The sequence below is a fragment of the Eretmochelys imbricata genome, chromosome 15 (assembly GCF_965152235.1).
Source record: "Eretmochelys imbricata isolate rEreImb1 chromosome 15, rEreImb1.hap1, whole genome shotgun sequence".
Lineage (NCBI taxonomy): Eukaryota > Metazoa > Chordata > Testudines > Cheloniidae > Eretmochelys > Eretmochelys imbricata.
Genome location: NC_135586.1, coordinates 23,605,402 through 23,618,362, shown reverse-complemented (window position 1 = coordinate 23,618,362; position 12,961 = coordinate 23,605,402). Strand labels below are relative to the sequence as shown.

The 12,961-nt window shown below is 39.1% G+C and overlaps 1 protein-coding gene across 1 annotated transcript in view; it reads left to right on the top strand.

Moving 5' to 3' along the window:
- The window catches only part of TMEM132B (transmembrane protein 132B), a 259,572-nt gene extending 253,735 nt beyond the window's left edge, over positions 1-5,837 (top strand). The window contains exons 7-9 of the mRNA XM_077835357.1: positions 1,420-1,693; positions 2,917-3,108; positions 4,686-5,837. Coding sequence (XP_077691483.1) covers positions 1,420-1,693; positions 2,917-3,108; positions 4,686-5,837 — 1,618 coding nt within the window. The remainder of the gene's footprint in view (positions 1-1,419; positions 1,694-2,916; positions 3,109-4,685) is intronic.
- The last annotated feature ends 7,124 nt before the right edge of the window (positions 5,838-12,961 follow it).

The window sequence follows — 12,961 nt, the reverse complement described above, 5'->3', positions numbered from 1 at the left end:
TGTTCACTATGGCCACTTTGCTGTATACATCAATACACTAACTTACAGAACACCAGGATTTTCCCCGTTCAAGTACGTGAAGGATGTGGATTTTTTAGTCTTTTTTTTCAGCTTATTGGTTGCTAACTTTGTTGTAAGACCATTTACAACAACAACTGTGTTTTATAATAGCTTTTTCATAACTTGTGTATTTCAAAGAGATAAGAGAACATAGCAAACATGAAAATACTTCCCGAAGCCCCATGAAAAATAAGAGGATTCTTCCCCATCCCAGCTTTAGAAATGGTTACAAAAAAAGGAGTGAAATCAAATATTTCTAGGCAACGAATTCCACAGCATGGGGGCATAATGAGAGAAAGTGTGACCACCCAGTGCTTAATAGCTGACTTTCAAGACAACAAAAATGGTTCAATTAGAGAATCTGTGTGCTTGTCCTAGGGTGTAAAGTGAATCAATGGAAAAAACAGAGTTTAAAGCATGGAAAATATTGCTCTGTGTATGAACAGCAGTATTCGTGTACAAGTCATTGTGATACTTTGTAGAAAGCCTGTAGGAACCTTTAACTGCATAGCTGCAATTATTATAGTATATGGGGAGATAATTAGAAAATTATAAAGCAGGTGTCTCTAATGGTACCATTGAGCATAGCTGTGAGTGATGGCACAGCCAGCCATGAGCCTCATACTTCTATTTGCACATCATATGATGTTATGTATTAACTGATATGCTGATTACCTGTGGAAGCGTTGGGTACTATTGATCTGAACTCCTGCCTGGGTGTTACATTGAATTATACCTGTCCAGTTACCCACATGAACAGGGTTATATTTAAGATTAAATAGTAATGTCATACATCTCAAATGCACAGTGTTCTGTGAGCTGGAGAGGTGGCTAAAGGAGGCGCATGATCTAAGCAGGGGTCCCTGAATGTATTGGGCCTTTGCAGTACATGAGCAAAGACACCGCCATGAAGGTGCTGCAGAACGGGTCACGCTTAAGAGTGGCAGCCACCCCTGTTATGCAGATGTAGCCTCCACTTCCCCCAAGGCCAATCTGCAACCATCAGCATGCACGTGGGGGTGTGGTACCATAGCTCCGACTGTCAAACTTTTCATGATGTTTTTCCTAGTCACCTAGAGGATTTGAGCATCTGATGAAAAACAAAACAAGTTCTAGACCCACTGGATCTTCAGCAATGATGTAAATGCCTGAGAGGGTCAGGGAGGTTCAATTTGGAAAAGCTGTGCAAAATTGTCATTCAAGTTTGCCAGCCGAGGCATCAAAATCTATTTTCTCACCCTTCACCAGGCTGGGAGATGATAATGAAAAGACGGATATATTGACTTGCTACTCGGGTGGAAGTTTTGAAGGCTGTAATGTGATTCTGAGAATTAAGGATAATAAATAATCCATTTACAGGCCTACCCGTGACAGTGATGATGAAGAGGATGATGAGAGGAAGGGAAGAGGCTGCACCCTTCAGTACCAGCATGCCATGGTGCGAGTCCTCACACAGTTTGTAGCAGAGTCTTCCGATTTTGGAGGCCAGCTGACCTATATGTTGGGCTCTGAGTGGCAGTTTGACATCACGAATCTCGTGACCGATTTCATGAAGGTGGAAGAACCTAAGATTGCTAAATTACACGATGGACGGGTACTAGTTGGTCGTGAACATGGGATAACCACAGTTCAGGTAACAGCTCAAAATATACCTAGGTATAGGTGGGGAGAATTTGGGGTGAGAGCAGTTGATTACTAGCTATAATATAAAAGGCTGTTATGTCTGGGGAAAACATTAATTTAACACAGAAGTCTGAATAGGTTTCACTTTTGTTTCCAGTCATTTTCACTGCTTGATTCTTAATTACAGCAACACAATGCAGTTTGGGCCAGTTTTTCAAAGGTATTTATGTACCTAAAGATGCAGATAGGCGGCTAATGGGATTTTCAAAAGCACCTAAGCAGGTTAGGCACTTAACTTCTCTGAAAATGCCACTTGACAGCTATCTTTAGCTGTAGATGTTTAAATATCTTTGAAAATGTGGCATTGTGTGTTTACAAAATCGTAGCGGGAACTTAAAATGATTGATATTTAATTAAAAATCATGAAATGTTTCTTTTTGTATTTGCTTACATAACCTCCCATTATATCCTTGTATACAAAGTTTATATTTTGGAACTAAAATAAAAGGATAGTGACATTTGGGCATGAACCAACACTCAGTGAATAGAAAGACTCCCACTGACTTCATAGGCAGTGGAGTCAACATCCTTGGGCTAGATTTCCAAAGGTATTTAGGCACCTACAGGTGAAGATCGGCACCAACTGGGATTTAGAAGAGCATCTAAGCAGGTTAGGTAACTAACTCCCATTGAAAGTCAATAGGTGTTAAGTGCCTAATTCACGTAGGCCCTTTTGTCAACCCCACTAGCATCTTTAAGCACCTAAGTACCTCTGGCAATCTGGTACTCTGTCTTTTTAGAGATCAGCCCAGCTGAGCTCTTACAGGTAGTATATTCTGAGGCCAGTAGACTCTGTATTTCTCTGTCAAATTACAGTATCAGTATTATTCAGTAGCCAGCAATGTAATTATATTAATTAGAGCTTTTACAGAAATTGTAAATGTAACTATATATTTTTAAAAAATCAAATAAATTCAGTTTAGTTCATTAATCTCCACTCTGTACCATACTGCTCAGGGATGAGGCTGTAATTTAAAAACAATGACATGTTTAATAAAACTATTTTGGGTATATATAGTAATTGAATGGGAAATGGGTATAACGTTTTGGGAAACATCAATTATAGCTTATAATGAATGCAACAAACACTGAACTGAACAGAAAATCTAGTTACTTTGTTTTATAACATTGAGTCACTTGTTTAAACCAAGAAGGCATACTTGCTTTTTGCAGGTGCTGTCGCCTCTCTCTGATTCCATCTTGGCTGAGAAGACAGTGATCGTGCTAGATGACCGCGTAACAATCACAGACCTAGGGGTACAACTGGTAACAGGCTTGTCCCTGTCATTACAAATAAACAAAGGAAATAAGAGAGCTATTGTTTCCACGGCATCTGCTTGCGATATTCTTCATACCCCAAAACAGGTATGCTCCAAAATAGTATTGATAATTATAATTAATTGGTTTGTGTACGGTGTTTTGTAGAATGCCAGGAGAAAGCCTCCTGTATAGCTATGCAGCATGTATAACATATGCCTGGTTGAAAAGCAGGATGTCTCATGCAGCTTAAGACACAGTTCCCTGTCGTAGCTTACTCATTGCTGGCCTACTCCCTCCCAAAGACCCTCACCACATGTGTAACAGGTTGGCCATGTATCTAGTCCAAGATTCCTAGCAATGCATGTTGCTCATGGTAGGTGGCTGAGTATACACCTCCTTCCAGAGGACCACACCCCATTGGGGAAGAGGTGTGTGTCATTGCAGTGGGCATGTGTACTTCCCAAGTGTGCTATGGAAGGATCCTGGTTAACTAGCGAGGAGCAAGATTCCCATCCTTATACCTTGTTCCCCCTCGATTTGGGCCAGTATAGCCACAGGAAGCTCTTAGTTCAATATGAACATTTCGCTGATTTACATGGCTGAAATCTTCTGAGGGTTTTGAGTACCTTCTATGGGTTCAACCCCTGCAGCCCCTAGGCAGACTAATTTCAGCGTAGCAGCTGTGTTAGTCTGCGTTCGCAAAAAGAAAAGGCGTACGTGTGGCACCTTAGAGACTAACAAATTTATTTGAGCATGAGCTTTCGTGAGCTACAGACTTAAGTAGTACAGTTTTGCAAGATCAGGCCCATTCATTTGGATGAGATTCAGCCTTCTTTATGCTCACTTTATTCTGTAAGTAGTCCCAAGAGTGAAAATGAAACTATGAAAGAAGTAGGGTATATAACTCAGTATGTGAGAGAGAGAGGGGCAGAATCTGGTCCCACAGAAGCGGGTAAGATTATTCAAAGCAGTTATGTTTTGATAGTGAGGTACGTCATGTGCAACTGTTATGTGTAGCATGATTAATGCTGCTGTGAAAAACGTTGAGTTTGATCAAACTATCCTCAAAATATAAGCGGCAGCACATGTTTGTCTGTGTTTCTGTGGTGTCCAAAGGGAACTACAGTCATTTCTATCCCTTGCACATGCCATTGCCTGCTTAGAAATACTACGATTGAAACTGTGAAATATTTCATTCAAATCTGGTTCATAATGCATTCTGTTTAAACGAGCATGAACACTACACCTAGAGTTTATACAAGTGCATTATATTACACAAAGAGGTTAAAGCCAAGGAGCATTTTCAAAATGTCCCTTGTTATACGACATTTTTCTAAATGTATTAAAAATCATGATTTTGGAAATCTGAGAATTTTCATCAATGGGCTTTTGATGTTGAAAAGTGACTTCTCACTTTATAACCAGAAATACTTGTGTGCATCGTTTTGCAAGCACATTAGAGTGCACCTGCAAATAAGACGAATATCTAAATGGAATACAGCACACAAAACCAGAAGCTGAGTTGAAGCATCTTTGTAAAAACAAAACAAACAAAAACCACACATAAACAAAGCGATACAGTGTATTTATATCACTGGCATCAAGTAAGTGTAAGCTCTCAAAACCCTAAAACATGGTGTCTTAACTTTCAAACTATTATTTCTCCCCTTTCCCTCTTATAGGAAGCCATAGTCAGTGCTTGGATTTTGTTCAGTGATGGCTCTGTGACACCTTTAGATATTTATGATTCCAAGGATTTTTCTGTCACCATCACTTCGCTGGATGAGATGGTGGTATCTGCCCAGCAAAACCTTCAGTCAAAGTGGCCTCTGGTAGTTGCAGAGGGTGATGGGCAAGGACCCCTGATTAAAATAGAAATGGTGATCAGTGAACCTTGCCAGAAGACGAAGCGAAAGAGCATTCTGGCTGTTGGGAAAGGAAATGTCAAAGTGAAATTGGGTCAGAAAGATTCAGACCACAAAGGAAGGACCAACGACATTGATGATGTAGATAGAGAGTTTAACCACCATCTGAACAATGCTATAGAGAAGACGGCAGAACAGGAGAGGACAGTGCAAGAATGGGCCAAACATGGAACCTTTATTAATCATGAAGACAATGCCAACAAAAGCACAACTTCCAAGTCTCCCATTGATGAGAAAAAGGCTCATGAGGATGGCCTCCAGAATAACCCAATGGCTTTCACAAGTTTTCCTACCCAAGTAGAGGTACCAGGGCAAAATAATCCCAATGACCTTGCGTTGACTTCTAGAGGGTTAACTGATTTGGAGATTGGCATGTATGCCCTGCTGTGTGTTTTCTGCCTAGCAATTTTGGTCTTCTTAATTAACTGCGCGGCATTTGCTTGGAAGTATAGACACAAAAGGTTTGCTGTGAGTGAGCAAGGCAACATCCCACATTCTCATGACTGGGTCTGGCTTGGAAATGAGATTGAACTCTTGGAAAACCCAGTTGACATTTCACTCCCCTCAGAGGAGTGCACTACCATGATTGACAGAGGGATGCAGTTTGAAGAAAGCAACTTTCTCCTTAATGGTAGCTCGCAGAAGACTCTCCATAATCAGATCCTCAGATCTTGTGAGTATGCTTGTGAGAAAGAAGTTAAAAGTGAACCTATAAATCCTTCTGGGCCAAAACGGAAGCGGGTCAAGTTCACTTCATATACCACAATACTGCCAGAGGATGGAGGTCCTTACACCAATTCAATTCTATTTGACAGTGACGATAATATTAAATGGGTATGTCAAGATATGAATCTTGGCGATTCCAAGGAACTTAGAGACTATATGGAAAGACTGCAAGACAATATGTAAAATACTTTCTTATGTTTGTATTCACCTTTATGCCTTCTGTTTTATGGATAGTGGAGCAGTCAGTCCAGTCAGCAATAGGAGGTTACAAAGGAGTCTAACTTTTGGATGTCCCAAGAGGATAACTGCACATCATTGAGTGGGTACAAGAGGCTGGCTGAGTTAATCCTGTTTCACTATAAACCAGGATGTGTCCCTGAAACAGCTACATGTAGGTGTTGGAGGTGTCGCACATGATGGCTGTTTTCATATATGGCCTGGTACTAGCTAAATGCTAATACAATTATGCTCAGACTCAGAGGAGACTACATTTGTCTGTCAACTCATGATAAACAGTGATTCAGAAAACAAGGGATTTTGGGGGTTGATTTTTCTAGTCGTCATCCTTTGTAAAGCACAGTGGATATTTCTTGCATACAGCCTGAGCCTAGGCTTACTTCAAAAGAGATCTGAATGAATCTGTCCGATTTTATTTGCCTATGAGCAATGCAGCCAAGTATTCTCATTTTTTACAGATACAAACACCCACATGTGGTTAATTTCTTATCTGTATTGTTTAGGAAGATGGTTTGATTTAGAGAACATTAAATATTTTCTTTGGAGATTTTTTTTTTTTTTTTGGTTTACCAAAGTGTTCCACAGTATATTTACAGTTATTCAGGTTTTCTATTCATGTGCATCAGCTCTAAAGGATACCTCTTCATCACTGATTATCTTTCTCCTTCCCATGCAAATCTTTAATATTTGAAATGTAGAAACGTATTAGAAATCTCACACTGGAAAAGGGTTGTATCTCCTTACAGGGAACTGTATATACAACAATAAACCCTGGAAAATAAAAATCAAGAAGCAGTCCTGGGTTTATTTTTGCCATTGACAATATGAAAAATAACTTGAAACAAAGCAGAACACACTTTAAAGCAAAATGCCTCTCATGAAACAACAACACTTATGGAAATTCTTTGTGGGCAACATATGTTACTTTCACGATAAATGCAAACATAGTATTGAAATGCACTGAACAGGAAGCAAATTGCCTGGGAAATAAGCAAAGACTTGAAACTGGTATTACACTGTACTAAATTATATATATATACATACACACACACTGCAGTTTAGCACTATGCAGACATCCATCTACAATGGCTGGTGCACACAGGCCCTGTCTAAAAGCCATTTCTAATCATATGTCTGGTACAGAGAAAACCTTTTTCAACAAGCTCCATAACAAAAGAAAATACCGGGCACAGTTATATAATGGCTATTCCCAAATTTGACAGGAATGCTGGAGATTCAAAAAGCTTCCATTCCACAAACATTATATTCATTTTTACATTGAAGTACGATTGAAATGTGTTGAAAATTGTAGCAAAGAAACCTTTATGTATGAAATGTCTAAGAGAAGCAAAACAGTACATTGGGCCCATCATGAGAAAATGTAATTGACAGCTGATCCAAACACAGCTGCCTCACATCCCCCAACTCTCCCAAAATAATGAACATAATAGCACTTTAGTGTGAGCTCAGACGTACCACATATCTTAGTAAACTAACGCTCAAGATATTTAACATATAGTCTCTCCTTTTCTAGCTGAGCAAAGATTGCTAGAGAAGTCTTGATTGCTATTTTGAACCTGATTAATAAAACCAGAAAATCTTCATAAAATTCAGCTCCTCCAGATTTTTCTGCATTTTGCTAATGCGTAAGTAGTTATCCACTCAGTTCAGCAAACTGCTTAGAGTCCATCCATATTCAACAAAGTACTTAAGCATATCTTAAGTCCCATTGATCCCAAAGTGACTTAAGTACTTTGCTGATTCGGGACCAGTATGTTAACATTGGACAAGAGTCAGAAGCCACATTGTTTATACTGAAAGTCTTCTCTCTAAGAATGAGATTTGAAAAGAGCAAAATGGTAATTTTTGTGTGTTTCACATTAGAAGTTATGTAGCTGTGAGACAAGGATCACTAGAAGTAGAGTGCACATATTTCCATGCTGGTGTTCCATTGTGTGCACATATAAAATAAACGATTAAGTGGAAAATACAGAGACTATAAGAGGAATTTATAGTCTAGCACGCCTGCTAGCTGATCTGACAAAGAATTTCACTTAGGCCAACCCACTCTCCAGTACAGGATCTGTTTGGTTTTAGAGCCTTGATCTTTGTTCTACGCAGGAATCACACACAGCAAGTCCACCTGGATGTTAAGTCTGGTTGCCAGTTACAAAATACAAACAGTTAAAAAGATAAGTAAAAGAACTATAGTAGTTAACAAAAACTCAGCAAACAAAAACAAAAAAATGGAAACCAGAATTTAGCGTGCCACACCAATACATAGAATCTGGTAAAGATGGAAAATGCTCTGGAAGTACAAAAATATATTATAGTTAAACTTTAAAAGATCTAACATGGTACATGAAAGTTCAGAAATAGAAAGTGACAATAAATAAAAATGCACAAGGCCAAAGAATAAAAAAAACAAAGAGAGAAAATGAGAACATCCAAAGTGTCCCCGCAGTTGCGGCGGTGTAAATGCAGAGTGACACCATTAAAAGCAGTCGAGTTACGCTGGATCTAGACAGGTGTAAAAGTACCACTCCTGTAAAATGAACATTATTTGCAGACCAAATGAAAGAACATCAAATAAATATTTCTAAGGCTAATTATTAACCAAAGGAAGGAATGGCATTTGGAGGCAGATTATATATCAAGAAACATCAAATGACTAAAACCCACCTGGTCTCGCTAAGAAAACCTCTAATAATAATTAGATTGCTATGTCCACAACTATGAAGTTTCAGTAGCTGCCGAGATAGGAAACTCCTATGGCTCCATACAGGATACACAACTTGTATTTGTGGTGCATACTGTTCTACATAAAGAAAAGGAAATAGGTTGTATGGATGGTGTTTTTGTCCCCCACCCGCACCCCTTCCCTGCAAACTATCAATACAAGGGAGGATTCACTGAATATGTTGATTCTTAGCAACTTTAGAACTGTAAAGTGCCAGACTCTCGGCTACTGTAAATCACTGAGTGGTTAGCTCCACCAGCTGAAGATCTGGCCCATGGAGAATACTGAAGAAAGAGTTCATTTCCAACTGTGCAGAACTATTATATTTCATTTGGACATTATAGACTAGCTCCATATGGCTTGTCTATGCACACTTCCTGATTTAAATACAAATGTGGGAAAACAGGTCCCCCTACTCCTCTTGCTGTAGAATGATACAGCTTCATAATGGTACTAGCTGCTCTTCCTTAGTTCTTATTGGGGAATGTAGAAGCAAATCTTCCAGCCATATGATTCAGTAAAAACAGTATATTATATAATGGGATACAATCTGTATTTCAACGTAGAGTGCTTCATAAATGGGATACCAAATATTCATAGACAATATGCTCTTTTCTGAAATACATATTGTATACACTACATTGAAATACACTGTATAATACATAGTGAAATGCATACACTAACTACTGAATCTACAATACTGAATATGTATATTCATCATGCCCAAAATATTTATAGAGTATGGTAAGTCTTAGATGTATAACATAATGAAACCTGTACAAAATAAACTGTAAGTTAAGACAATGACAGATGACTTTTATAACTGTGTAATTTGTGTACCGATTAAGTTATTCAAGCCTCAGTTTACATCATTAAATGTGCCATTTTTAAAAGTTGTTCATTTTCTACAGGACAGAGTTCAGAAATAACACTTCACTCTCCAGCAAAGACGCACTTGAGTGACATTGTGAAACCCGTGAACCCTAACATAGAAATAAACAGATTGCTCATGTGATTCTTCAATTTGAGTCTCCTATTTTAATCACACAAAAATGAAGTTGATGAGCCATGTGTATGTGTGGTGTGATGGGCTAGGGAATTGCATGGACTATTTTGGCAAACCAAAACCATGTGGGGTTTCACTCCTTGGGCACCCAGTGCCCACATCAGAGTGGATTTTCAGGTCTTGATACAAATGTTTCATACAGTCCGATGTATGATATGCCAGTCCAGCCCATTGTTTCCATACTGAGGCACTGGGAAAATGGTAGTGATAGTTTGTATTTTAGCCCCTGCACATTATCTGTGAATGGTGCACATCAGTCAAGGTTTCAGTTTTAGTAAGAACGCTCCTATAGTTGTGTGAAATATGCTTGTAGTTTTGGGAAGTGGGTTTAAGATGAACCCGCAGGTCTTTTACATTTCCCAATGCAAATTATGGGCTAGAGATTCTTCTTTCTACTATGCTGGTGTGAATCTAGAATAATTATTTTATGTATTTATAGGATTCTTGGGGTGCACGTGAGGATAGTATCTAAGTATCTCCTATTAATTATCCTCACAACCCACCATTTTGAGGTAGATTATTAGCCCCATTTTAGAGATGGGGACCAGAGACAGGTGGCTTATGTGACTTGCCCAAGGTCCACAGCAAAGTCCAAAACATAATGCAGATCTCCTGTAGGCCATTATGCTACCTTTAAGCACAAGACAATCCTGCCTCCCATAGTCAATACAGTAACTGAAATCAGAGTTACATATGTGGTCCCATCCTTCTCTCATCGATCTCAATAGGAATAGATTTAGGTCCCCAATGCACAAACTGGCAGCCACCAATGCCAAAGGGTGCCAAAGGGTAAACTGTGTTTGCCCTAAGAGGATCCATTGCTATTGCTTTCTTTACTAAAAACACCTTTATTGCTAATTTAATTAAATTTATCTGACAGTAAGGGATGTATTTATCTGCCTGGGATGTAAGCTGGGAGCTTCAAAGAGGCTGGATGCTGAGTTTTAATGGATTTTGGATACGTAACTCCCATCATCCGCATTGAAAATCACAGCAGTAGTAAAGGAGAAATTTTCAGAAGTGACATATTGTCCCGAATGGTATTTATGGGGAATTACTTTGGGTCTGACATTGAGTAGCATCTTCCTAAACAAGGAGACAACTCATGTTGTCAGGTTCTACTCAGTGCAAGTTAGTGTATCAGAACATGGACCTTTATACATAGAAAAAATTCTTGTGTCTGACTCCAGAATCTACAGTTACATTGCCCATAAATACAGCCCTACAATCAAATGATAAAAATCAACTTACCTCTCCAAGTACATACCAAAGATGATCTTTATGGGATGCCTTAACTACATGATGGAGTTGCACGTGATAGCAGGAGAAGAGTGACTCGATGACCTGGGGGTCCCTTTCAGTCCTATGTACAAATGAAAAAAAATGGCATGGATCAATAAACAACTGGATGACAAGTAGGGTACAGTTAGGGTCTGGTTTTCAATTGATGTTGTGTCTGAAAAAAACCCTGAGCTGTTAGTTTGACAGCAGAAAGATCTGCAGGGTGATATTTGTCAGAAGTTAAATAGGACAAATCGTAAAGTCCTGATGCAGCTGAAACTCCCACTGGTGTTACCAGGAGTTGTGACCAAGACAGGACTGAACAAGGGCTGCATGATTCTGGAAAAAGGATAGATAATTACTGATCAGATCTGAGGCCTGAATAGCTTGATGTGTCTTCATATTACACAAAACCAAACCCTGCTATTTTCAATCAGTAGCACCGTCTAGCCTGCTGCAAATAGAACGAGAAGTGGTGCTTTGTGTTTATGTAAGGGTGACATATTGTGTTATATAATATTTATGAAACGTTGAGTTTTTGCTTTGTGAAAATGAAGTGACAATTTGTAAATTTCTGGGTGCCCAAGAAGTTACATTATCTTTTAAACTCAGAATATAAATTTTTATCCAAAGAGTCCATTTGGCACCAAAACATAATTTTTAATGATTGTAGGCAAAATAATTCAGTTGTCTTGTTGATACACAGGGGCAGTTTAACTAAAACTTAAAGGGAGGAAAATGATTCTGTGAGAATCATTTAGTTGTCTGACTTTAGGTGAAAATTAGTATTACCCACCCTTGGGCCACATATGTATGGATGATGATATCGGTACAGAGCACAGGCATTCTAGTTCCAGCGTCTGCCTTGCCAATCGCACATATAGGCATTTCAGTACTTATTACATATGATACATGCTAGGCCACACGCTACAGTCAGTCACATAACGAGCCAAACTCTGAATGGGACTCTCAGTGGGAATTTGATCCTGAGTAAGGAGCTTAAGATTTACCCCACTGACTAGAGTTGAAGTCAGTAATAGACAATTTTGACCCTGCAGATTAGAACAATGCTAAGGAGGGTAGCATACGAAATGCCATAAGAATATTGTTGGCCCGAGGACCACGTTTTTTCAACGCAGGGGGCTAGTTTATACTGTATATATGTGCTCTGTATGGTTGAAATCTTGATCTAACTGAAGTAAAAGGCAAAATTCCTACTGACTTTATCAGGGCCTCGATTTCATTCCTTTAGTATACATTTTCCCTAAACATGCTGCAACCTCAGTTACTTCCTGTGTTCAGACACCGTGGTGACGGGTGCTACAGAAAACCCGCGATAGAGAGGTAGGGTGAAATCTTGCCCCCATTGAAATCAATGGGAGATTTGCCATTGACTTCAATGGGGCCAAAATATTTTTTTTATCCATAAAGTAGACTCTGTTCATTCCCGTTTAGCCAATAACTGACCCCCGGAGGCAATAGCGGCGGTTGTATTAGTTGAGTCTGATGCCCCTGAGTGGGGGGGGGGCAATATTTGAAGTTATATAGTATTAGGATGTTCAAGTGCACTCTACTCCTGCAGTCATTCATTGGCTAACTGCTTTTCAATACACTGGGCACTACTTTTATTTTTCAGTGTTTGCATTTTGTAGAGTGAAACTGCTGCTTTTTCCTCTTTATTTTGATGGACATTTAGACTGGCAAAATAATGAAAACAAATCCATTAAAATGCACATTGCAAACTGTACTCGAAAGGTGATCCATGCCATGGAGTTTGCATAAGTCATTAACACAAAGAGCGTGCACAGGTCTAACCCAAAGCTTCCCACTTAACCATCACTTATTCCCACTTAAGACCTCAGAGAAGTACTGAAGTGGAATTCAGTAGTGCCTAGGTCTTGTACTGAATTTCATCCATTGTGAATAAATTATTTGAAGGGTGGGGGGGAGAGTGAGGCATGAATTTGTTAATTTTTTTTAAAG